The following is a 27,203-nucleotide window of genomic DNA, read 5'->3' on the forward strand; positions in this document are numbered from 1 at the left end:
CTTTGATGTTTTTTCTCTTCTTTATCCTCCTTGTGTTTATAATCTCCCTGCATAGTTGGTCATGGGACTGTTAACCTGTTAACCAGGTTCCTCTCTCCAAACTGATGCCACATGAAACAGCGTTGTCACACACAGTAGTCGGTGCTCACAGAGACCTGCTGAATGTTCCCATGAAATGTGAAAATATCTCCAGCCCTGTCCCTAAGTGAGTTAGCTGATAACCAGTTTAGTTTAGTTACAGTATTTTTAGTTAGATCTTGGACTTTATGCTTATCATTTCCTTTTATATTGGATGTTCTATTCGCCTGTAAGTCCGTATCGTATTGTTATTATTGCCCTGAAGTGAAAACATTTTTTATTTTTGAAAATACACTCATTTATATATTCAATTTCTAGCAATAAACCATCCTAAGCGATGCACCGGGCCTATAAAGTGATAGCTTACTAAACAATTGAATACAAACAACATACTGAGCTTTGAGTGGTGGAATCCTGTTTTTTTTCCCACAATCTGTCGTTTCAGTAAAACATATTCATCAAATTAAATGGCCAGTGAGCCTATATTTGTGTCCTTTTTTTGTGGGGGACACAATGCTCGGTCCGGCCCTGCATTCTCGTCAATTATTGTGAAAGGACAACCGGAAACAGTATTGTTGACGTTCACGACGCCCGGCACGGTTTTACGTGAAACGAAACGAATGACAAAAGCGGAGCGGTGAGGTTGGTGGTGGTCCCCGAAACATGACTCTCGTCCCCTGGGCCCACATGAGGAAGATGACCGGGGATGGGAACGTTCCCGCCGCTTAAACGTGACTTCTCCATCACCGCCGCGACTCGACAGGAGCGTTAAAAACAAACGGAGAGGACACGTCTCTGTGTTTATTCAGGAGAAGATGGCGGAGTTCTCGCCCGTCCTGCCGATGCGGGATGGAGGGGCAGGAGGACGCTTTGGTCAGCCCATCTTTCCTCGGTCCAGGTCCGGTTCCGAGTCAGAGAGCGAACTGTCCCAGAGCCTGGCCCGGACCAAGATCCGCTCGTACGGGAGCACCGCCAGCGTCACGGCCTCTTTGGGGGAGAAATACGTAGAGCATCGGGTTACAGGCAGTGATACTCTGCAAGGGATTGCTCTCAAGTACGGTGTCACGGTAAGGTTAGCACACAACAACCACAGCTCTCAGGGGAGTTACAGTCACCTAGAGAAGTTATGAAGCAGCAGCAGCAGAGATGGAACGAATCTCACGATACGATTATACCGCGGTTTAAGTCTACAAACGGTATGATATGGATTGTTACTCAAGTATTTACAGTAGCTCCACCTGAACAATTGTTCTTTTCAAACAAACGTTTCATGTGTTGTACACATTTATTTGTATGCGCACTCACACTTTTAACAAATTATTTTTGTGAATATTGTGACAGTCTCCACACGGGGTGGGTCATAAAACAGTTTTGGTGATATATCGTGCAATATGATATTCAATATAACTGGGCAAATAACGATATTTTTACGAAGACACTCTAAAGCAGGGGTGTCAAACATACGGCCCGGGGGCCAGAACCGGCCCGCCAGAGGGTCCAATCCAGCCCACAGGATGAATTTGTTAAAATTTCACACTACGATTACAATCTAAACGTAATGTCAAATGCAATATTTTTCACTTCCAGATACCTGTTACTAAATGTTTGTGCCTTTATAGATCCAGTGTGCTGTGTAAATAGCAAATTTAGGCATGATATTGTTAAAATTGCACTAATATGTCTCAAGAAATGTTATGTTTTGTAAAAATATCCTTCATTAAATGTAAGACAAAAGGAGAAAAAAACAAAGGAGTTCTTGTTGTTCATAGGTTATTATGCTGGTTTCATTATGCTTTTTTACTGGTCTGGCCCCCTTGAGATCAAATTGCGCTGTATGTAGCCCCTGAACAAAAATGAGTTTGACACCCCTGCTCTGAAGTAAACAGTCCCTGATTGTTTCGTTCCCAGGGCGCCGCTACTTCATGTCTCCTCATGGTCGCGCTGCTCAAATGAATGAGTGAAACTCATGAGGGGGTTGCCTGTTTACAGTGGGATCATGGCGGAGGAAGCTACACTAAGAGACGCTACATAATTGTCTTACAATATATTGATTATCACAGAATCGTTGTATTGTGATATTATTGGTATCGTGACCCATGTATCGTATCGTGAGGTACCCCGTTTACGACACTGATTGGCTTTTGCAACCTCTTTTGTTTGAGTTTTAACTCAAGCATTTTCAAGCATGTGACAGTTTTTTTTTGCATCATTTGTGTCATGATTGCGCTTCTATTCACACTATTCAATTTGTGTATTTCATCCACTTAATGTTGGTAATAATTCACTTTGCGTTTGATCAGAAGGCACTTTGATGAGCATTTGATGAGCAGAAGTTTTTTTTTTATTTTCCCAGATGGAGCAGATCAAGCGAGCCAACAAGCTCTTCAGCAATGAATGCATGTTCCTGAGGAACAGCCTCAACATCCCTGTGCTGTCGGAGAGGCGCTACATATTTAACGGTTTGTCTCTGGAATCTCCCGACGGGGAGGGTGAACCCGAATGCCAGGATCCAGATGCACCTTGTATCGTGATGCAGGATATTGAGGGACCCTCACCGCCACCGTCTCCACCTCCTAAGGACTCCAAACCCATCCAGCCAGAGGAGCTGTCAGCCAAAGACTTCTTACACAGACTGGATTTGCAAATTAAACAGTCAAAGCAGGCTGCGCGCCGGCTGAAAGAAGAGGAAGTAAGGTGAGGTGATGCGAAAACACCCCTGAGTCAAGTGCTACTTCTTGTTTGTGTGTTTATGTAGTGCTATTTAAAACCAGGTTGTGGTCACACACACTTTAGTCCCTGACTGAATTAAAATGTATCGTCTGGATCAGTTCCTCTCAAAAAGTCCAGTCAGACATGTGACGCTGTCACTCAGTACGTTTACATGCACAGTTTTAATCAAGCTAAGGGCGTAGACAGGCAGTCGGATAACATGCTGAGTCCGAGGGGAAGAAATGTTGGTGCATGTGCAGAACACAGTCCGACTCCAGCTCGAGGAAGCGCAGTAATCAGACTATGAATCACATTATCCAGGTATGTTAGTCTGACTAAGGCTAGCTCAGTTTTAGTTGGACTAACATCTTTATTTATCATTATAAAAAACACAAATTATTGTCTTAGTCTGACTAAAATTGGTCTTTTAACATGTGAACTATCCTGGGTTTGAAAGTTAATATTTGCTCCCGCAAAACTGTATTTCTGCCCACCAATTTGTGAGTGTTGCCCAATCTCCCAAAAGCAGATGATCACAGCTCTTAGGCCAACACACTGTGACTGTGAGCTTGTTTAAGAGCTTAAAAGGAGAGTTGAAGATGACTTCTATTTTCTTACATACAGCTGACATACACCAAAGTCCATAGAGAAAATCAGCGTTTTTAGCTCACCTGTACACTGGAGGTGCCGGTCTTCTGTTGCCTTGTCTGGTAAGTTTGTGTCGCTTCAGTGTAAATTGGAAGGAAGGAAGTCCCAAAATAACACGCGTGAACTCATTGATGGAGACCAACAACGCCTGTGCACATACGGTGACGTAAAATAGCTGATTTTCTCTATGGACTTTGGTGCATGGGAGCGAGGGGTTTACAAGGCAACACAAAGTTTAGTTTTTTTAGTGCAAAGAGCAGGTTGCGCCTTCGTGTTTGTGCAGCACAGTCAGCTGAGTGTAAAACACTGACAATGTGTCATCCAAACACAACCCAAACTATTACTTTAAGATGCTTTAAGGAAATGAGGCCCAGGCTTTTTTCCCCCCTCAGCTGAGTAGGTAGATGCTTGTCAGCAGGATGAAACACTGACCCAATGCAGGAAACCTTAAAATATTTTTTCTTTTTAGAGAAGAAGGGAGTGTCAAGATAGTCATTTGGGGCTTTCCAGATTGTCATGAGCCACTGTTGTGCAACAGTTAGGTATTTAATTAATAAAGGAGATTTGGCTGCTGAATCGGGTTTGACTATGTCCTCCTGACATTGCATTTTGAGACAGGCAACACTTGAACGTCTGCTTGTTAGTGAGGTAGTGATGGAAACCTGGCGTATACCCATTCACAGAGAAATGGTCTTCAGTCATGACTGAGTCACTCCTGCAGTCTCTACATACACATACACTGTTTTTTTCTCTTCACGCTCCTTGAAACATATGTAATATAATATGGATATAAAAGAAATGTATCATACAAACACACGATCAATATAATCGATCAGTCGGATTGAATTTATTTTAATAATTAAAACAAGTTCTCAGATGTTTTCAGCTTCTTTAGAAGCAAATATGTTCCGGTTTCTTTGCTTCATTTAACAAAGAAATGTATAAAAGACTGAATCATTTTGGTTTTTGGACAAAACAATTACTCGATTAATCGAGAAAATCATCGACAGATTCCTCGAGTATGAAAATAATCGTGAGCAGCTACAACATTAACTAAATTTAACATTTGTATCTTTGACCCACTCGTAGTGTCTGTCATCACTGGTGATCCTACTCAACACAGTTCATTCTATATATATTATATCCATGTTTTTCAACCACAGTGATACATATACATTATTTAAAATGCTGCTAAATACTGTGACAGTCGCTGAAATGCATGTATTTCATGCGTTCACATTTGTCTCAGTGTGTCAGGGGAAGTGTTAAGTTAAGACGAGGCCAAACGTTTGATTCCTCTTCACATGTTTACGCAGCAGCTGAGGCTAAAGCCAGGCTTTAGGTTTAAGTGCAGCCACAGCCACTGTCATGTAACGCAGGTCTGTGGTGTGTGTGTGTGTGTGTGTGTGTGTGTGTGTGTGTGTGTACACTATGTGTGTGTGTGTGTAGACAAACAGAGGCTGACTTAATTGTTTGCACACAGTCCCAGAGCAAACACAGACCACAAGGCTGCTCGTCTTCCTCCCTAAGATGAAACAAACCACATGATTTTAACAGTAGGGAAGATGAGATGGAGCAGCTAATGTAGACATTTCTTTTAGAAGACCCCATATGTCCATGATGGATCATCTTGTTATAACAGTATTCCATAAACTGAATTAATATCCTTATTTTCATTTACGTATTTGCCAACTATTTATTTTTTGAAAACTGAGGTAAAAACGGGCAGTTTCTTTAAACGTTATGATTTTTCAGCTTCTTAAATGTGAGTATTTTCTGGTTTCTTTCCATTTTACAAGAAATGTTTTGGCTTGTGGACAAAATAAGACATCTGAGAACATCATCATTATCATTTCCTGGTTCATCATTTTTCGTCATTTTCTGACATTTTCTGGACCAAACAAAAAAAGAATCAACAAGTTAATCAATTGTGAAAATAATCTTGGGCAATATGGCCAAAAATGTTATCACGATTAAAAAAAAAAAGGCGTTTCAATTTGGTCAATATTGATAATTATCACTTTGAAATGTCAATTATTTGAATATTTAGTTTAGCTCCAGAGAGAATGATGAAGAAACCATTTAAGTGTAGTTTTAAACAACATTTTCACAAATCTGACGCATAAAACATTTATATTGAGCCTTTTGTTAAGACATTGCCCAGCTCTACAGACGTCTAACAACTTCTGCAACTGTACAGTAACGTTTAGAAAGCGGAAGTCTCTGCTTTCGCTCGGCTGCTACACAAACACAAACGTGAGAATGTTCATGTTCTCTGAAACATCTGTAGACCGTTACATGTAGATGAGCAGCAGAGATATGTTTTACTGACTGACTGAGTGATGGATGAACGAAACAGGGCGAGTTTGCCTTCCGCCGCATCCTCTTTAAAGAAATCAATATGTTTGGACCAATTAGCCGAAGCATCTCTTGGACATTTTGAAGGATCGATTCTGCTGCTCCTCTGAGAGGTTTTTCAGTCAGAGGTGTGAAGTTTAAGATAGTCAGAGAAAATGTACCACTCAATAGAAACTGTCTTTGAGTCACACCCACTTTCACTTTTCTTTCTCCTTAAATTTCCTTCCACTGACGCCTGGTGTCATTTTTCCCCTCTGCTGCCTCTTCTTCCAGATTTGTTCATTGGCAAGAATGTAGCATGAAAGTGATTTTTGGATGATTTTGGTAAATTTGGAGGCTTTTTCATGGCTCAGACTGAGGTACGCTGCAGTACCTCTAAGGACCACCAGTGGGCTGCAGCTCGCTCTGTATTGATTTTGTTCTTTCCACATTTTATCCCCTAAATGAAACAGTTCTCTCTTTGGCCACACTCTCTCCTCTCTGCTCTGTGAAAAGTTGTGACAACAGCTCTTGCTTTTAATAAAAAACTTTGATAAGGAAACTTTAAATGGTGTTAAAAGATGTTGTTGTTGCACTGAGACGCTGCTACTGTGACCAGATGAGCCGTCAGCTGTGACGAAGACCGGCATCTATTATTCACACGCTCACCTTAGACACCCTGGTGACCAGATTAACAGATCGAGAAAGAGGGGGACAGGAAGTCTAGGTGTGCAGTTAATATTAATAATGTTTCCGCTGTGGAAAATCAAATTAAAGGTCGTAAATCTTTTCTTTTTCTCATTTGCAGGAGCAACGAAGACAACTACACGGCCCCTACAACGTCGTACCAGGAGACATGAGAGACTATTCTGTTGACCTGAGGCCTGAGACACACAAACATACACACACACACTGGTGTCTTTCTATAGTTGTGAAGAAGACATAAACATCATATATTCCGTAGCTCTTTACCCTAAAACTTAAAATTATGTTGAAAAATGTAACTTTTTTGCAGCACGGGTACAATTTTTCTTTTTTAAACTTACGGGTCCAGCGTGTAAGAAACTGTGACCTCTAATGGTGAGACTGCAGATTGCAGCAAACGGAGGTGTGTCAGGGAACTACGGTGGCCTTCAAGTACCAGAAGATGTCTTTGCAGAGTGAGGAGTCTCAGCTGATGAGGTTCTCATAGATACTGATGTTTAAAAGTCTTGCTTTCACCTCCGTTTGCAAAACGCACGCTGTAACTTAACGCTTGTCTTAAGTCCATATTACAGGGTAATTATAAAGCTATGAAAACGGTATTTTAGTTGAAAGCAATTATGATCTTTAAAAAAATACGTCCAATTTCTGCCAGTAAAACCAACAAAATCTTATGCAGTCGACCATAAATGGGATTATTATAAATCATGAGGCTCAGGAATGACTGGAGTTTTGCAGGTGCCCACTTGTGACACTTCCAAATGAATCACCAAATTGGTTGACTTACTGTGAGAGCATCTATCACAAGGCAAAGTCCTAAATGATCCCATCACTGAGCCTAATTCTTAAATTCTTATCCTAAAACCAAGTCTTAACACTCAGGAAAAACCCTTTTAAAGTCGAGGACCGGCCTGAATGTCCTCACCGAGATGGTTTGAGCCAGAAATTGTCCTCACAACCATAGAAAGACACACACACACACACACTTACACACACACGTCACTAAAACCTTGCTTTTCCTCTTATACCCGTCTTTGCTTTCACGAGACCACAGTGAACAAAAATGTCATATCTGCCTTTAATTTGTCGTTTACGCATCATGTTGTTCCTTTTTTGTACGTTTAGTTTTATTGGAAGGAAAACGTGAGCAACGTCAGCTCATCGGAGCACGTGTGTGTCCGTCCTCTCACCTTCTGCTCCAGAAGCTGCCGTATAGATCCCACCTGCTGCATATACTGACACATACTGTATATAAACACACACACACATACATACATACATACACATGAGGATTAGCTAATTTCTGCTTCTGAAATCCTTAATCCTGTCCCTGAATAGTAACAGTGGGAAACCATATTCAGGCCTTCTGCATCAGTGTTTACCCGGTGCGAACCCGGTCACTTCCCGATCTGCACCAGACATCGAATCAGGGTTCCCACGAGTTTTTCGAAAAATTGCCCTAAATAGACGGGAGTTATTGAAAGTCTGATTTTGTGACTACTTCCTGTTACCGCTAATGTTTTTTAATCGACAGTGGAATGACTACTAAAATGAACGAGAGCAACAAAAGGTGTATTTTATTTCATTTCCTGGTAAAAAGGTTTGTGCAGGACGTAGTATATTAAATGTCAAAGCCAGTGCCTTTTATTTTGAAAGCCATGGTGAACCGGCGGTCGGTGGGTTTGTGCGAGGAGCCTCCGCATTGCTTTTGTTTTTAGCTGCACATGTAAGCTACATTACTAAATAAATAACTACTACAAACATATAATATAACATTATTTTCATTCAACAGGAAGTAGTCAGAGTATTAGGTACAGATCGAGCAGTGACGGGCGGTGGATGGACTCGAGGCCTTTGTTCCTTTTGCCTCCATAGAAGCTTTTTTTTTTTCTTTAGGAACAGAGGGAACTGCTTCATTTCTTTTTGACGTGTGAATGCATTATTTATGTGTGTGGACAAGTGTCTGTAACCGCTGTTTTACTGTGCGTTTAAATTCCGTTTCTGGTTTTATTTTGAAGAGAAATAAATATGTATTTAAGCCAAAACATGAATAATCTCCCGTGTTTTTTGGGTTTTTTTTCCTGCTCCCTCTGACGATGCAGGTGTGTTTAGTGTGTATGTGTTTTTTTTCCTGCTCCCTCTGACGATGCAGGTGTGTTTAGTGTGTATGTGTTTTTTTTTTTCGTCGGTTGCTGCTTCATCACCACCGCCGAGCACATGAAGAGTAAAGAAAAGGCAATTTGTTTAATTGCTTTTACAGTTTTAGGAAAAAAAATCACAGATATTTACATTTAAAAATACTTCATCTGGTGTCTCTACAGAGAATGAACTGTTCTGTCAAGTGTTGAAATCACTCACAGAGACATGCAGAGAGTAGATGAGACAGACGCCGCCCCCTAGTGGCCCCTCCCCCCCAGCAATAACGGCAGAAGAGAACAGGAGGAGCACAGCATGATACACAACGAATATATTTTTGGTAAGTAAAAAGCAAGAAACACGTTAAGATCTTACACTTAGACTCGGGTAAAGTAAAATAATAATAATTAGGCTAAGACAGGTTACACGTAATGAGTACAGTGTGATAAATGTGTTTTCTTTTGTCGCAAATAATAAAAAAAATCATCTGGGGACAAAATAGTTAACAAAACCTACTGCATCAGGACATTCATGTTTAAAGTAAATGATTTCTCTCAGTAAAAACATTATTCTACTGCTTATTACTCTGTCACCTGGACGTGCAAATATAAGGGGTAATCTGCCTTTATTGATGTTAATGCATTATTAAATCCTTGTTTCTTGGTACATATTGGGATTATCTGAGGAGTCTTGAAGAAGTATACACTGTTCATTATGGGAAATAAGGGAATAGTTGGGTGTTTAGTCATAGATTGCAGTGTCAGACTCGGTGTCCAGTGTTTTAAGGTCCAGAGGTCGGCTGGAGGGTGGACGGGTGATAGTGTTACAGGCTGCCGTAGATCCTCTTGATGGTGTCGCCTTCGTCCTTGGCGATGATGCCCTTCTCGATGTAGGAGTCGACCTGCTGGTCCATGAAGTCCTTCAGTTTGGACAGATCGTAGTCTGGAGAATTAAAGGTTTATAAAACCAGAGATTAGAGGAGAAGACCAAGATGGGTTTTTTTATAAAGCTGATGCTGATCTTTAGGAATCAGGACAGTCAAAAGCTGATTTATATTCTACTGGATAAAATAACTAACAAAGTTGGTCAATTTCGGATTATTTTCATCCTCGATTAATCGTTTAAAATGTTCAAGAAACCTGAAAAAATTCACATTTATGGAGCTAATTGATTAGCATAGTAGTTTATCATTTAGCAATTGAATGATATTAAATTGATTAATCGTCACAGACCCACTCAATTTAAATAAAAAATGACTGAACAACACTTATGCGCTGTCTCCCCAATCTGTAATTTTCTATCTTCACTGTAATGTACTTATATATATTTATGTATATGTACTTAAACATGTTTACGAAAGTGTAAACAATCTCCAGAAAGATCGAGATTTACTTAATCCCGGGATTAAGGAAGGAAAGGAGGAAGGAGGAAGGAAGATCATGAGGCTGCGGCAAAGATCAGACATCAAAAGCACCGTCTTCCTCAGACAGCACACCCAAACAAGCTGTAATCTGGCACGGTCATTCATTATCAAAGGATTAGGGTCAGACGAAGCTGTATGCTTGAGACAATGACACCAGAAATATCAGAGAGAAAATAATATCGTCATCATCACTCTTCCATTATATAGTTCTAGTTCTACTCAGCTCTACTCAACTCTTCACAGTTTGGTATCAGTCACGTCGTTTTCCATTACTATAATCCCTCCTCAACGTGGGCGCTGTCGTCATAGCATATTTTCCGTGTATGAATCATTAGAATCAGTTCATTAAGAATACTAATTCAGTACTTCCTGCATGACCGGAGCGCTGAACTGAAATACAACTGAACGTGTTGTGATTCAGCTCACGATCGCCGGCTTTCAGGCAGTGCTGTGGCTAAAGACACCAGACAGATTATAGAAATGTCCTTACTAAATGTTGGAGATTAACGCATGTTTTCAGGATTGTGAAGTCTTTTTAAACTGATCTACAGTTCGACATTGTTCGCTTTGATTCCTACATCTTGGAACCTCTTAGCAGGTGCTAAAAACAGGCACCAGGTACCAGGAACTATCACTAATGGAAAAGCAAAAAAAAAAGGGTCAAGTCGAGGCGAGTAGAGCTGTAACCGCATCATGGAAAAGTGCCATCTGTCTCTGTCTTTCACCGTAACAGATTAGTTTCAGAGTGCAGGCAAAAAAAAAGCTTCTCTCGAACGAGAAGATTCGCGTCACGACTTGTTGTGGTGACATTTTACAGCGGCTGCGATTTTACCGCACCGCTTCAAGGTACAGCTGCTTTGTCGACGACCAACATGATGTGTGTGTGTGTGTGTATGTGTGTGTGTGGGATTAACGCAACGTGATTAGAGACTGGACTGCTTCTCTGAAACCTGCCCCGTAACGAGCCCGAGAGCCAAAACCGGTATGAGGCCTCTGTGTCCATCTGGTCGCCCCCGGCTAATCTGTGCAGCGCGTAGGCTGACACACACACACACACACACACACACACACACACAAGCAAACAAACACACACTGAGATTGTCCTAATGGGTGCTTCTAGTAGAGTAAACACAATAAATGGCCCATTGCCGTCTCTGTTACTATGACGCTGTTCTTTTGCTAGAAAGAGCCATTTGTTTTGCCCCTGCTGCACTTTGTCAGGAGAGCGACGCGAGAGAGCGGTGTGATATCGGGCTGTGCTCGTGGTGGATCATTTCAGGTGCTCTGTGGGGAAAATTGGGCGATTTTGGAAGCACGTCGTGACCCCTGTGTTTGTCTGACGCCATTATCTGTCTGTCTCATCTGCCCCGATCACTGACAGGCGGGCGGGCAGGCTCCCGTTGTCCCGGACAACCACTCCACGCACTAGAATGCTAATCAGCTGTCCTATATAATGCCTGGTGGGAGATGAGCATCAAACAAAAGTTCCCCGCTGCTCTGGCCCCTCCACTCTGCAGCACCACAGACCCAGTCTCAGTTACATATTCTTTCTGTCTCCCGGTCTGAGATGCAAACACCAATTTGGGTCAAATGTGTTTTTTCTTTTGTCTATTAATAATTCTTTTTTTCCGACTCACTTGAGGCTGATTCATCTATCGATTTACCCGGAATAAATCAGGCCAGTGAGCACGGAGAGAAAAATAACACTGAGCTGGAATTGTTTTACGTCCTTCTGTGATGACCATGAGTGCACAAAAGTCCTGAACAGCGAGAATAGATGAGACGAGACAAGCTTCACTGCTCTTCTCGCTAGTTCAGTTAATGAATGCTTACATTTACTGTAAGGATATGACATACTATCACTACAAGATTGTTAAAAGCCTGTTTCAAAAAGAAATTGGTGGTTAAATATACCAAATACCAAAACTATAAAGCTCTCATTTTGTGCTTATTATTTTGCATATTTACACTGGTCTCTCTTTAAATGGATCTGAGTTGATGATTAATTTAGTAATCGATTCATCGAGTAATTGTTTCAGCTCTACACAGAGGTGTAGGTAATAAATGGTTTAATAAATTTAAAGCTGGACCAAAAAACGTGGTTTTAATTTGGGTGATATTGAGTTCTGATCATCCGAAAGAGTGTGTGATTGGGATTTCCTAAATTTAATATACACAAATATGATTTATTTTTTTAACGATGTTGGGAACCGTGGGTGTAGACGATCCGTTTGACTGAATAAACGATTGATCATTGATACTAACTCTATTTGCGTGATTGTGTTGAGCCTCTGGCAAACAACAGAGCAGACAAAGACGGCTTTAAAGCGTGTTAACCCGGGTCTTCGCTTGGAAATGGGATATCTATGGATCTAGGGTTGAATTTCTATTTCTTTGTTTTCTTTGTGTGTGTGTGTGTGTTTATAGGGACAGAGGTGGTGTCTTTGTTTTATGGAGATGAATCAGGCAAAGACTTCATCTCTGCAGTGGTGTCTCCCCGCAGTTTTCCACTCTAACCTGGCTTTGTGTTTAGCATAATGATGTCCAGGTGTGTACACACACACACACACAACACCATATACATGTCAAGGACCAGGTACTGTAGGTGCATCGTAGGGAACAAACAAACAGGACATTACTTCTCTGAACAAAGTGGCTGTATCATAATGAATCAGGGGCAGACTCCTCCAAGAATAATCCATATTCATGAGATGTGGAGTGAAGAGTGTGTCCTGGTGTCCCATGTTCATTTTAATTGCAAATTAAGGGCAAAAAAAAGAAAGAAAGAAGAAGCTTAAAAGTGTATGTTCTTCAGTGCTTCGTGTGGCAGATGAAGGTTTAAAACTTGAGGGTTGCTTTCTTTTTCTAGCATCAATAATTTCACTTAAGACATAATAAATAATAATAATAATCATCTTTTTTTTGTTTTAGTAAATACTGAATGTCTCACCGTCTTTGCCTTCTTCTTTGTTGTGTTTCTTTAGCCACTCGATGTTCTTCCTGATGGCCTCCAGATACGCCTCTGACTTGCCCGGTTGATCTAAATTCAGGAAAGAAATAATGAAAAGAAAAAAGACAGACATTTAAAAACTAATAAAAATGTATTAGAAAGTAGACAACAATTGAATTTCACCTCTAGTCTGCTGATACAGTGGTTTTTACATCTTTTAAACTACCGAGCTGCTAACAACACATGTGTGCTGATCCCATCTATTTAAAAAAACAACAACTGTGGAACAAATATTCTGCTGCTCTCATCAATAACTAAACATTCCAACATTTTATTAGAGAAGCATTTGTGCAAGATTTGCGGTTTTGGGATCGATTGGATTTAAAATGTTGTCATTTGGACCATTTGTGGACCAATATCAACACTAAATATTGGCTCATCCCTTTTTATTTACACCACATTGAGACTTGTTTTGTTATTTTTTACATTTCAGTTGCAGTGGGAAACTTCTGGCATCCTGGATTGTAATCCCAGGTATCTCAATACGACACAACGTGTGTGCAGTATATGTTAAGCACATTAAATGTGGATTATGATGCATTCTAAAAGAATTCTGTAACTTCAGTATAGGCATTACTCAGAGTTAAATAACTGTCCTGCTGTGCTGGTAATCTGGCTCTTGCGTGTTTTATTCTGACTCTCATTTTTACGCGTGTATTCCTGTGCGTCAGATTACCGATGGATGCTCTAGACGACGCTGGACCGGGACAAAGATTAACGGCGGCCGTGGCAAAGCTTCGCTCGTGAGTGTGAAATCAAATCTAATGTACGTTAACAAACACACAGTTAACTATGATTGGCCAGGACTACACTGGGATATATTTGAGACATTTGACTCGAAACAAAAAGGAAAGCTATTTGTGTTTGCTGTGGTAGTGAGTGGTGAAGTGGACTGACTGGTCTCAGATGAAGGCTGCTCCTCCTTGGTTGAGTCTTTCAGGTTCTCGTACTCCTTCTGCATCTTGGCGGCCTCGGCCTTGGTGTTGTCGTCCTCGTCCAGGTTTTTCTCTACGGGAAAAGGAAAGCGCACGGATCATTGAAACGTGTCACTTCACTCCTAATATTTCTTAGTTGTTTTCTACTCATTTCTAAGCTTTTTTTATTGTCCATTGTTGTGCAGTTTCTGCAGCACAAGAGGAAATTTCCTGTGGGGTCAACAAAGTTATCTTTGATTTGATATCGTTCCTTTCAACTTTAAAAATAATACGACACATAAATCACTGAAATGTCACGTTGACAGTTTAAAGGAGACGTGTTGTGTGCACTGTTGACTTTTATAGGTGCTGCTTGATGGAATTAGTTCTCCTCTACTGGAACAAGGCTTGCTGTGGTTGTGGTTGTAGCCTTATTTTTAATGGGCCGGTCTGAATGTGATATTTAAGTATTATAGCAAATTATATGAACTTCCGATATCCGATGTTAGCTTTTTTAACTTTTCAAATTTCCAGTAACCAGAGTTACACGATCATTTTCATTTTACATAATCTACATCAGATGAATTTATTCAATTAATCAGCCAAGTTTTTGTTATTATACAAGTTTACTTTGTTCAAAACTCGATAATAGAGCTGCAACCAACGATTAATCTGTTGATTATTTTCTGGATTAATCGAGCACTTGTTTGGTTCATAAAATGAAAAATCGAAATGCTGAAATGCCAATTTTTTTTTTTCAGTTTTAATGATTTCTTTGGGAAATTGAGCGATGAAACCAAGAAAATATTTACTTTAAAGAAGCCGGAAAAAACAGAAAGCTTGTTTTAATTATTAAAAAAAAAAAACTTTAATTCGGAATAATTATTTAGAATTCGATTTGTGTCAATGTTCAACACTTTTCACTTGTTCCCCGTTGACATCCGACAAAATAATTGTAAGTATCGTTAAACGTCAGATATTTCCAGACGGACAGCGAATCCAAACCCATCATTACTGTCGCTCCTAAACTCAGCAGCCAATCAGCAGGCAGCTTCCTAAGGCCCGCCCACAAACAATAAACCACGGTGCAAACAACAAATCCGGTGTATTTTCAATAAAAACAATGAAATACAATATTTTTTAAATGATGAAATCGACATTTTATTTACTTTGTGAAAAGTGTTGACACAAGTCTGATTCCATAAATAATTGATTATTTATTTTAACAGACAAAGTTTAGTATTTTTGATTTCAGTATTAGTATTTTTATTTAAAATATTTGCGCGTTGTTCATTCAATATATTGAAAGGCTCAGGTCAAGCAGTTTCATGCATCATTGGCTCATATAAAGGTGTAAAAGCAGAATCATATATTTCCACAGATCAGCATTGAAATGCCAAAAGATGACATCACTGACAGCAGCTGTAATTGGAAACTCAGTGTTTTACCGCACGTGTCACACACACATATAAAGGATTAACATCCACAGGGTCAAGATCCCTCATCACACTTGACCCCGCTGATTTAATCAACACAGGATAATTATTAGTGAGGGTTATTTACTGTTGAGTCCGGTGAAGTCCGGCCCGAGAGACGTTCCCAGCTTGTTCTTGGTCTGCATGGCGATCACTGCGTCCAGGTTCTCTGTCGTGGAAACAGGTCGGACATTAACTTTAGATTGAATTCACACCGCGTCGTCATTTCACATAATGAACTGAAAACCTCTCATGCTTTTAAGAGTCCCTCGCTGTTCGCTGTGTGACTCAGAGGCCGATTATCATGAGAAAAGGGGGCTTGGACTAATTCATTAAGAGTACTTTTTCAAGTGCCTGACCTCGGCCTTGCTTTTTTTTCCACATTAGTTTATCATAATTTATGCATAGCATCCCGAACATTGAGGGGAGAATGATGCGGCATAAAAAAAAAAAAAAAAAAACACCATGACATTCACGATTCAATTAGCGACACAGCTTGATTTTTTCCCCCTTGGTGCTTTACACGTGTCTGACGTGAACGTTTGCTGCGTCACAGGTTTTTACTTTAAACATCTAAAAGCCAAAAGACTCATCGTACGCAATGACACAGACACAGATTTTAAGATTCAAAGGGAGCTAAACGTCAACTAGTTTCCTCTGGATTAGTGACAAACACAACATGGATCAACAGAAATTTCAAAATCTAGCAGTGATACTGTAGACTTTTAATATTATGAGAGCACAGCCAGAATTTGCTAGTCATTTCTTCAATAAATCACCACAATTTTGTGATATTATCATTAAATATCTCTTTGCAAACGAGCTTCCTCTTAAAGTAAGTTTATTTTTTTTAATCATATGAATAATCTGCTTACAAATTTACAAATATGTGCTAAATTGAGTGTAAATGTCTTCAACTAGGCGTTTCAAAACGACGAGTTGTACATTTTGACATCTTTGCTGCCAACGAGAAAGTGACAGCATGTGGATGAAACGAGTGAGTGAGTGAGTGAGTGAGTGAACGTGGCAGGTGTCACAGAAATGGAAGCAGAGGTTAGGAAGAAATGAAGGTGGAAATTGGAGGAAGCAGAAGAGGGTGAAGCAGCCAAGAAGAGAGCGTATGACTGCACAGAATATGGAATATGGAGAGTCGAGGAGAAGTATTTTTGACTTTTCTGTTTCTGGAAACAATAAGAACAACAGCAAGCAGAGGGAGGAAAAACAAAGGCTTGACACAGCACTGCAGCGGAGCAGTTTGTGCTGGGAAACTGTGGAAAGCATAAATATAAAGGACGTGGACAAGGATCTGTCTGTTTTGTGACTTCACCGTTCTTCTTTTTCCAGTAAACTGTCAGACAAAGATTAAAGATTCTCCACATCACCGACAAAGCCCTCAATAACCTTGCCCCCCTCTCTTACCTCGCTGACCTTCTCCCCCCCACCCACAGTCTCCCATCTGAACACATCCAACCTCCTGACCCCCGTCACCAGAACCAAGCACAGAACACAGCATCTTTCTTTTTGTTGTTTTCTTGTTAAAGCGTCTCTGCGTGACCTGAAAAGTGCTATAAAAATCTGATGTATTATTATTATTATTATTATTATTAATAATAATAATAATAATAATAATAATAATAATAATAATAATAATATTATTAGAAGTGGAAATTTGTGGGCTTACAGAGAATTACACATGCAAATTGCACAAAAATTATCCGAGAGTTTTTTTTTCCATCTGTTTTTGATCAATATAGTTTCTTATCTTTGTGTGTAAATATAACTGACTTATTTATTTATTTATTTATTAGTGAAGCGGTTTATTTGTTCTCTTGCTCGTGTTTTTTCTTCTTCTTTCTTTTGTGGAACTGTCTCACTCTCCCTCGTGCCCTCTCCATATATTCAAGCTGCCTTCACCCACCTGTTATACACTGGAAAACCCATTATTTCTTCCTCACCCCCCACCCACTCACACAGGGACAGCCCCCCCTCTTCCTCTACATTACCTCCCCTCTATCTCGCTCTCAATCTTCCGTCCTGCATCAGCCTCGGGCAGATTAGCGTTGATTGACACTTGTGTGCATTCATCTGGATGACTCACTGGAGCATCGCAGCTCGTAGGGGAGGTGAGCGCTAAAATGTTGCTAGGTGATGGTGTTCTGTCCGTCCTATTATGTCCTCCTCACAAGCTATACAGCCATAAGACCAGCCAGGGGTTGCCTAGGAAACTCACATCCTCTGTAACTGTATATGCCTTGTGTTTTTTTTTAAATGTTGTGATGGTGAATTGGTCAGCGATAATGGAAAAAACAACAACAGCCACCTGCTGCTGCTGCTGCTGCTGCTGCGTGAGGAAGAACTGATTAACCCTTCTACAGCTTACAAAGGTCAGCCTTAGTCATACTACGTGATTGTGGCTATTTCGGTGTGATGTACACGTCATGAACATAGTCCAGTGAGCTTAAAATGACAACTCTTATGTGTTTTTAGGCGAGAGTTCAGTCAGTTTCCAGCAGTTTCTAAAGCTGCAACACGTAGCAACCCGCTGTGATAAGACGTCATAAGAATACACAATGCCCATTCTGAAGCCGCCATTTATTTTTACACTACCCACAAGAACTTGAATGTTTGTTTGTAACAACCGTCAAAAAAATTGATAGTCTGTCTAAAAACCGAATGCAAAATATCGCGATTTCCCAGTGTATCATGGGAAAAATCGCGATATTCACTGTATGTAGACTCAGATTAGCATTGTGTGAACTCATTTTAAGTTTGTTTATATTTAAAAGAGTAAGCACTAAGGTTTTATACTCCTCAAATGCGACGATTGGTTGCATTTCTCTGTTTTATTTTCCATATTCCATGCTCAAGGAAGAAATACACAATATAAAGACTTATCTACTGTGTTTGTTCAGACTGCCACTAAAAAACCATTTCAACACAGAGAGATGTTAAAGACAGCTGTTCCTTTCAGATATCTGACCTGGTCACTGATTACCGATGTGATGGTCGGTCATAAAAAGCGGCCTGGTTTTGTCGGGGGCCCCCTGACACTAATCTGTCTGTGCAGGCTTCACGCTCCACTGCACTGGCTCCAGGAAACTAGCGCGCCTGAACACACACAACCGCAGTAATATATCCAGAGATATATATAAGACATATATCTATATCTATACTGTATATAGATATATATGTATATGTAGAGATAAAGGAAAATGTGCGTATGCTAATATGAATAATTGAAAGTGAAATTCTAAATCTTTCATCCAAGTTTAAACCAAAAATAGAATGAATGTACTACATACATATATATGTATGTAGTATGTATATATGTATATATATATATATTTATATATACATATATATAAAATGTTAGCAAAACATTTTGTAAAAGTATAACAAAAAAACACTGAGACCATGTTTGTTTTTCAGTGGCAAATTTCTAACAAAAAAAAAAGATGAAGACCAATCATTCACAAAGACTGTTTTTCTCCTCTTTAACTTCAGATTTATGGGTTCTTGTTAACAAAAAATCCATAACATGTTAGGAGTTATTCTCCTAACATGTTATTGTCATAACCCGACCGGATATGGATAATCCTAAGCAATACTAGGTGTCACAGAGAACAAAACAGACCTTTACTACGCACATAACACTGCAATTGTCAGACTCACACACCCAGATAATGTGTTTGAGACTCTAATTACTATTGCACGGACAGTATATTTCAACTGAAGCCAAACTGCTCCACAGCTGCTACCCACCCGCTGAAATAAGAGAAGACGAAGCTTGTACACAGAAGATAAAGACAACCACAACAATGGAATGGCGCTTGATTCGGTACCAACCAGCAGCCACCAGCTAATGTTGTTTTGCTCTGTGACATCCATGTAGAACGGTTGCGTATTCAATAAATGGATTCGCCCACTTGTGCTCGCACACTGGGACGAGGACTGGGATTAGTCCAAACTCAACTAAATGCAAATGGAAATCGGTCTTACCCAGATAGGACACGCCCTCCTCGGGCGTGATGGTGCCGTACTTCACCATCATCTTCACAAAGTCAATCAGCGTCTTCATGATGGTGATCAACGTCTCCCTCTCCTGAGCGTCTTGAGCTGCAACAAAAAAAAAACCCCAGCAAACCGGGGAACACCTTTTAGCAACCTAATTGGTTACCGTGGCGCTAATGTTACCACATAGTGTTAGACTGTGGGGGTCATGATGCCAGCAGTATAAATAATTAGTTTGTTTCATCAGGGCTTCCTCCCAGGGAAGAAGCATCCAGGGAAAGACAAGCCTTGCCTCATCTTTGAATGATATTGCCATGACAACAGCATCGATCTGGTCCTGTTCTTCATGTGAAGAGTCTTCTATCTTTGGATGGAGGGCGCTGTGAAGAAAGGACGGTGATGTAACTCGTTTGTGTTGGCGTGTTCACCTGAGTCGAGGCTCTTGAGGAGTCGGTAGAAGTTGGGGAAGTACTGCAGGTCCTGGAGGCCGTCGTCGTCGCTGACCTCGTTGCCCTCTTTGGTATCTTTGTCCCAGGTGTTGTCGGGCGCGTTGGCGCCGTCTTCCTCCGCGTCCCTTTCCACCTCATCCTCGCTCTCATCGTCATCCTCGTCGTCCTCATCCTCATTGTCGCCCTCGTCTTCGTTGTAACGGCGGCTGGGCGCCTCCCACTGGTCCTGGGAATGTCATCCATATTTATTTTAGCAATCAAATGATAATAAAAGATCTAGTTTGATGATTTGACATGGGGGAAAAGCGTGAGATCAAGAGCTTCGCGCCTCTTCCTGATTAAGTGACTGATCCTCCAGGTCACGAGGTCTCAAACTCAAATGACCAAGGGGCCAATGGGCATCTAGTCTGGTCAAAAAAAACACATCCATGTTTCATTGTGATGCCAAAATAATGAGATTTGTGATGATATTTTACAGAGTTTCAGCATAAAAGTGTATATTTTGTTATGGAATAATATCAAGTCCCCAACAAATAAACATATTTATGATGTAAAATGAATCAAATATCAAAAAAACAGACAGAAATAACACATTTTAACACCACAAACAAGCGTTTGAGACCTCCGTGCTGGGTCGTTTTCCTGAAATCGATTTGTTTTTCAGCTCCCGGTTGCAAAACAAAGTCCCAATTTGTAGCCTCTCGAGATTTGAAATTACATCGACCCCATGTCAGTTTTGGAAATTGGAGGTTTGCAGATGTCCACCTGCAATCAGACAACCTACACTGGGGTCCACTCTTATGTGCAGTGCTCTATCATCTCTTTTCCTCCAGATGAAAACATGATTTTACAAAACTGACTTCGACTGAAGACCTGAAGCGATTAAGACCACGAGCAACCGGTTTCAGAAATGAATTCTGCTGCAAAATAAAGCTGGGATTGCCTAAGCATACGTTATGTAGAGGCACAGGCAGTGTTTTGGTCATTAGACAGAATTCCTCTGGGGTCAGGGGAGCGGAGCTTTAAATATATCATTGATCTCTTGAGGGTGTTACCAAGTTTATGTCTGATTCCTGGTCGTCCTGCTCTCCCCTGGTCTCTCGGTCGTCGCTCTCCGTGTCCTCAATCTCGTTCTTCCTGGCGTTTTTCGTGATGAGATCCTGCAGAGCCTCGGCCACCTGGTACTCCAGCGTGTCCGCCTGACTATCTGTGATCTACGGGAGAAGACAGGAGGGGGACAGACTGAAAAACAAGATGTACTGAAACAAAACAACATGCACTGAATATCTTATGTTGTCCCCGCAGCATCTGTGACACCCCGGCAAAACTACTTATTGACTGTCAGAGAGTAGTAATTTACAACCAAGCAAAAAAAAGCACAGTGCACACGTCGCAGCTGCTCCTGGTGAGAAACCACGGAGTGTCGAGCGAGAGATGAAGCTCCCGCTGAGAAAATGTCACACTGCACGTGGCGCGACACCCAGCAGTGTGTGAAAATAACAAACTCACAACCCACCAGGCCCAGTTTGAGCAGTTTGGAGACAATCCTGTCAAACACGCCTCTGTCGTCCTCCTCGTAGATCTTGTTTGCAATTTTCTGCACAATGTCCTCTGCTGTCAGCGGAGTCCCGTCCACCTGGTGGAGGCTCTCCGGGTCGTCTGAGAGGAGACAAGGCTCGAGTTATCATTTGTGAAGTGAGTCATTCGCAGAAAACCAAATAAATGTTGTTATTCCACCCCCCCACCCCCCACCTTATACTTCAAAAAGCCCAGTTTATCTATTCCAAGTGTAAAATAATTGACTTACTTGCATTACTCGTGTAGCAGATGTTGTACTTTAACAGTAACTTACTGTAATATTTACATTACTGTATCAAAAGAGTAATTTTGCCATATTTTATTGATTTAACTGTCATTTTTCTATATAAATTCCTTATTTAACTGCAACATTAGAGTATAAATGACTCGTATCACTGTGCTTTCACTGTACTTTCTTGTAAAAATACAGTATTTTATTTCAAAGTGATTTCCTGAACAAATACAATAGTTAACAGCAACATTACAGTAGTACTGCCTGATATTACTGTGATTTAGCAATAATTCTTCTTGTATACATACAGTAGTAAACTGAAACGTTACAGTAAAAGTACTTCAAAGTACTTCATACTTCTAAGATTAAAAAGTGATTTCCTGTATAAAATACATTATGTAACTGTACCTATATAGTTAAGGTCATTCAGAAGTCATTTCCTACATGAACGCATTAGTCAACCTTGTATTTCTGTGATTTAGCAGTCATTTACTGTACAAATACAGCATTTCACACAGAACTGAATAAATTATAGTATAGTGCCGTGTATTGCTGTGATTTAGCAGAAAATTCCTCCCTCAAAACAGTGTAGGTGTTTGTAAAAATGTTCTTATGTAAAAAATGTGTTCTGAGTCCCACATAACATCTGCTTGGCTCGATCAATTTGACATAAGGAACTTTCAAAGTTACATAAATCCTTCATGCGTCCGTCTTTACTTTTTAATTATCCACTTCTCCATTCCCACAGATTAAACCAGAACTTTTTTACATCCAAAAATAAAAATACACACTGAACACAGAATGCTTTTGTCTTTCACAGACAGTGGAATCATCAGTGATCTACCTTCTAACGGCGAGGCCTATTCTTGTCTCGCTGTAGGATATTAGATATAAAACCTGGACTTGCTAATTTTAGACGCAGCGTTACCTGACAAGCTGTTTGTCATTGCCGGGCTGAGCTCGTGAATCAATGTTAGAACAGCACTCAGCTCTTTTTGTGTGTGTGTGTGAGTCACCTCGCCGCAGAGACGCTGCCGTTTCACACTGACGTTTGGAGTTAAGATTACTTGCTTACACGGTGAAATGTGTGCGGATCCACTGTAGATAAATGCCAAATATACTGAGTTTTACTGTAGGTAAACATTTGCAAACTACAACAGACTGAGTGCATTTTTATCAAAGTCATTTTCTGTAAATTTTCCTGTATTTCTAGGTCTAAAATCCAAATGCCATGCACTTACACGTCCTCTGTAAGGAAGAAGCATGTGCCTTCACAGCCACAGAGAACATAATCTTTTCCTCTGACATGCACGTGTCCTGTCTTTGACTCTGTCTCTGTCTCTGTCTCTGTCTCTCTCTCTCTCTGCATTTATCCCCACGCGTGTTCTGTCTGCCTACTCTTTATTAAAATGTCTGCCTGGTGGCTCTATTAGTTACAGCCTGATAAATCTGTCAATTATTTACTTTATTTTACTTTCCAAACAACCTATCTCGTCATCTATTGCTTTTTTGGAACACAAAATGTCAGAAAATGTTGCTCTGTGTTTCCCAAACATCCAACAATGTCTTGTTTTCTCATCAAACTAGATATACTGCTTAATAAAATTAAGGAATTAAGGGACAACCTTGATCATGCATTGAAATCTTAACTGGTATTAATGTACAATATTTTGACAACAAAGCAATGTAACATTCACCAACCACTTTACCCACAGTCAGTGAGTTTACATGCATGTTAAAAGTCTGATTTTAGTCGGACTAAGTCCAATAATTCAGTTCTCTTAATGTCATGTAAACACCTTAGTCTGAATAAAATCAAGCTAGTCTTAGTTGGACTAAGAGAATAATTCAGTTCTCTTAATGTCAAGTAAACATGTTAGTCTGACTAAAATTGAGTTACTCTTAGTCGGACTAAGACAATAATTGCATTCTCTTCATGTCATGTAAACAAGTTAGTCTGAATAAAAGCGAGCTAGTCTTAGACTAAGACAATAATTCAGTTCTTTTAATGTCATGTAAACGTGTTAGTCCGACTAAAATTTAGCTACTCTTAGTCGGACTAAGACAATAATTCAGTTCTCTTAATGTCATGTAGACACGTTAGTCAGACTAAAAACGAGCTAGTCTTGGTCGGACTAAGACAATAATTGAATTCTCTTCATGTCATGTAAACACGTTAGTCCGACTAAAATCGAGCTAGTCTTAGTCAGACTAAGACAATAATTCAGTTATCTTAATGTCATGTAAACATGTCAGTCCAACTAAAATCGAACTAGTCTAGTTTTCTGTGACATAAAGGTCAACAGGAAACCTATTCAATCCTCACTAACTCATAGAGATACAGCGCCACCTATGGAGGCGGAGTCAGACGTGCACAGCCAATAATTCAATTTCATCGTATACTCAGACTCTGCAAGTTGTCTGATTGCCTGTCTTAGTCGGACTATGCCATAGCCTGATTACGTACTGAGTGTGTGTCAGTGCATGGTGACTGGTGTTCATACCCTGGTACTTGTCGTTGTCCATTCCGTTCTTGGTGGAGTCGTAGTCCTCAGCCAGACGTCGGCTCTTGGTGGAATCTGATTCATCAGGAACATATTGATCCTCCTTCTCCGCCGGTGCCACAGTTGTGTCCTTTGACTTCTGGCCATCGGCCAGCGACTTGAGCAGAGTCAAGTCATCGCGCTCCTGCTCCGACTCTGTGTCCTTGGCCGCAGAGGGACGTCTGCTCTCTGAGAGACACAGAACCATGAAACCACGGAAATATAATAAGCAATGATGAGACCAACTCCTCTGACATCAGTGTGGCTCTAATACAGTTGTGACTTCTCATTGCAGAGGAGGCCTGCTTTACTGGAAGAGGTGTGGTAACATGAATCCAGTGAGCAAGCGGAAATAAAGCCATTCATTGATTGGGAATAAGGGTTTCCTCTTACCAGCTGACTGGACTGCGACCTTCACGCTGTCCGCCTCAGCAATCTGCGGGGAAATAATGGACATTGAACAAATCATTTCCACTCAGATTAATAATGTTTGCTATTTGTGTGACCATAAACTCCGTTTGGCAGGATATTGGATGAACAAATTGTGCTGTGGTCTCACCTGCTCCTGTAGTGGTTTTTCCTCTGTCAACTCTCTTATGTTCACAGTTTTATCTGCAAAGAAAAATAAAATGCCTGCAATTAATAATCTACCATAATCTATGTGTTTTTAATGTAGAATTGTGTGTTGTCGTGTGTGTCTTGAAAAGTGCTCTACAAATAAAATATAGTATCACTGTTGTTAATGTTGTGTTGTTTTTTGTCTCTATAATGTGAACGCCGCCTCTGCTGGCTCGCCACAGCAAAGGCAGAGCTTAATCGGATTATCAAAGAAAAGATTAAACTGCGGTGAAAATAGAGCAGGCGGCCTGACAACAGGCAACCAGGCGCGTTAAAAAACAAAAATCAGTCTCCTGCTGAACACAACAAGGCACTGCTTCCTAAGTCCTCTAACTTAATTTAGATCAGACATAATTAGGTTTACAAAGACGCCACAAAACCTGTAACAAAAGACAAAGACACCTTTAGTTCTTCATGTGTGCAAGTTAAAAAAAAAAAAAAACAAGTGTTCAATGTGAGTTTTGCAGACAAAGGCATCATTTAACAAACTTCTAACACAGCACAGACACGTTAGATATTTGAAGATACATTATAAAATTATAAAACTAGTAAAAAGAACGAGAATTAAAGTCATAACAAACTCAAAATGAATACAAATGCATAACTAATTATACGATATCTGCTTGATTATAATCAGAATATTTATTGTGTAGTAGCTTGTTCTCTCACTCAAAGTGTCATTAGTCTTTTTTGACCTTTTTTTAAATTCGCCTTCTTTGTTTCCATTTATCCCTAAAACGTATGTAGCGATTGTTACAAAGATGCGATAGTGGCCTCGTTCTTGCGTCCAACAACAAACTCACCGTGTGCTGAAGCTGTAGGTGTGGGGAAAGCAGAAACCTGGCTCAGCACAGTCACAAGTAAAAGCTGGAAAAGGACAAAAAGGCCGACGTGTTTTGACGCCATCCTGAAACAAGGGTTGTCCAGGTGTGCAGACCTCTGAGCTCTGGCTTCTCCTCCAGAAGAAGAAGAAGAAGAAGGAAAAAGTGCTGAATGCGTGGACAGCTCCGCTGAGCTCCAGCCGCCCGCTGGTGCTGAAACTGCCGCGGACGCTTCGGTGGTGCTTCCGCCGCCGTGTGTGACGCACAGGACGCGGATGGAGCTTTAGTGGATCTCCGGCTGCTGCTGTTGCTGCTGCTGCTGCTGCTGCTCTGGAGCTGCTGACGAGCCTCTGCGCTTAAAGCAGGTCACCTTTGTGTAATTATAAGCAGATAAGCTGTGAGGCTCTTCACGGCCCCGTGTGAGCTGCAGCTTCACCTGCCAGAGGCTGTAATAGAGCACGGTCCAACAAGACCTGCCCCCCTCTGTCCTCACTGAGGAGCAGGAGGAGGAGGAGGAGGAGGAGGAAGAGAAGGAGGGGGAGGAGAACACTGCAAGAAGTGTCTTACCAGGATATAACAGCAGAACCTGATGAGTCCATCATAGGGCTGGAACTAATAATTTACTTAATCTGTTAAATGTCATTTTTTTTGGTATATATATACATATATACTGTATATATATATATATATATACATATATATATATATATACATACATATATATACATATATGTATATATATACACATATATGTATATATACGTATATATGTATATATATGTATATATATAAATATATGTATGTGCAGCTGGATTACTCCAGACCAAAAACAGCATTTAAAAAGTAGACATAGTCCTCCAGGTTGCCAGATGGTGCCATTGTGGAAATAAAATAAATACAATAACTGAGCACCACTTTTTAATTGGATTTTTAATGGTTTATTTAACTTAGTCAGTCCTTTCATCCAAAATGAACATGATTGGAAATGAATGGATAAGAGGTTTGTGATGTTGCTCTAACAGAAAGATTTTTCACTTTCCTGTTTGTGCTTTTTATGCTTTTGCCTGGTTTTCCTTTGGCGTCTGTTGAGCTGGGAGTCGGTTGCTTGTTAATAATAGAAAAGACTCCATTCCTACTCACTGCTTCTGTAACAGTGTGTGTTGAGTTCTGCCACAGATGTTTCCCTGAGGCGTACAGGAGGACACACAAGTCCAGTTCACATCGGTCAGTCTACAGAGGAGGCTGCAGATGATAAAAATGATTATGCTTTACGAGCAGCCTTGGTCTGGTGGTAGAGCAGGTCATGTTCCAACAGGAAGGCTGTTGGTTCAAGCCCTGCTTTCATTCCTCTAGATGCTGATGTGTCCCTCGGTAAGGACACCTAGTGCCCAAGATTAACAATTGAAATGTACATGGGACCTACGTTTTTAAATCACTGCCCCTAGTGGTAGTATAAATAACAGCAATCTGCTACAACACAAGTGTTACTTAAGTTAGGGTTACTCCCCACAGAAGGAGT

The 27,203-nt window shown here is 40.5% G+C and overlaps 2 protein-coding genes across 2 annotated transcripts; one reads left to right on the forward strand and one right to left on the reverse strand.

Annotated features, from left to right (window-relative positions):
• Positions 1-659: 659 nt before the first annotated feature.
• On the forward strand, positions 660-8,519 carry lysmd2 (LysM, putative peptidoglycan-binding, domain containing 2). The gene is made up of 3 exons (XM_058630238.1): positions 660-1,145; positions 2,432-2,772; positions 6,581-8,519. Exons 1-3 carry the CDS (start codon positions 894-896, stop codon positions 6,630-6,632), a joined length of 645 nt encoding a protein of 214 aa, XP_058486221.1. The 5' UTR covers positions 660-893; the 3' UTR covers positions 6,633-8,519.
• A 407-nt stretch (positions 8,520-8,926) lies between these two features.
• On the reverse strand, positions 8,927-26,152 carry scg3 (secretogranin III). The gene is made up of 12 exons (XM_058630344.1): positions 25,667-26,152; positions 24,805-24,857; positions 24,639-24,681; positions 24,207-24,434; positions 21,409-21,551; positions 20,948-21,106; positions 19,872-20,118; positions 19,432-19,548; positions 15,521-15,601; positions 13,941-14,051; positions 12,984-13,073; positions 8,927-9,552 (listed from the first exon to the last, which is right to left on the reverse strand). The coding sequence occupies exons 1-12, from the start codon at positions 25,767-25,769 to the stop codon at positions 9,434-9,436; spliced, it is 1,494 nt and encodes a 497-aa protein (XP_058486327.1). The 5' UTR covers positions 25,770-26,152; the 3' UTR covers positions 8,927-9,433.
• Between the last annotated feature and the right edge of the window lie 1,051 nt (positions 26,153-27,203).

Source organism: Solea solea, chromosome 5, assembly GCF_958295425.1.
Source record: "Solea solea chromosome 5, fSolSol10.1, whole genome shotgun sequence".
NCBI lineage: Eukaryota > Metazoa > Chordata > Actinopteri > Pleuronectiformes > Soleidae > Solea > Solea solea.

What these genes read in the sequence shown, in the direction of transcription:
- scg3 (XM_058630344.1), bottom strand. Translation starts at nt 25,769, where the DNA reads ATGGCGTCAAAACACGTCGGCCTTTTTGTCCTTTTCCAGCTTTTACTT. An exon ending in ACCTACAGCTTCAGCACACG is followed by an intron (nt 24,858 to 25,666) that starts GTGAGTTTGTTG and finishes TTTTCTTTGCAG; the next exon opens with ATAAAACTGTGAACATAAGA. An exon ending in CCTCAAGAGCCTCGACTCAG is followed by an intron (nt 19,549 to 19,871) that starts GTGAACACGCCA and finishes TTTTTGTTGCAG; the next exon opens with CTCAAGACGCTCAGGAGAGG.
- lysmd2 (XM_058630238.1), top strand. Translation starts at nt 894, where the DNA reads ATGGCGGAGTTCTCGCCCGTCCTGCCGATGCGGGATGGAGGGGCAGGA. An exon ending in CTCTCAAGTACGGTGTCACG is followed by an intron (nt 1,146 to 2,431) that starts GTAAGGTTAGCA and finishes TTATTTTCCCAG; the next exon opens with ATGGAGCAGATCAAGCGAGC. An exon ending in CTGAAAGAAGAGGAAGTAAG is followed by an intron (nt 2,773 to 6,580) that starts GTGAGGTGATGC and finishes TCTCATTTGCAG; the next exon opens with GAGCAACGAAGACAACTACA.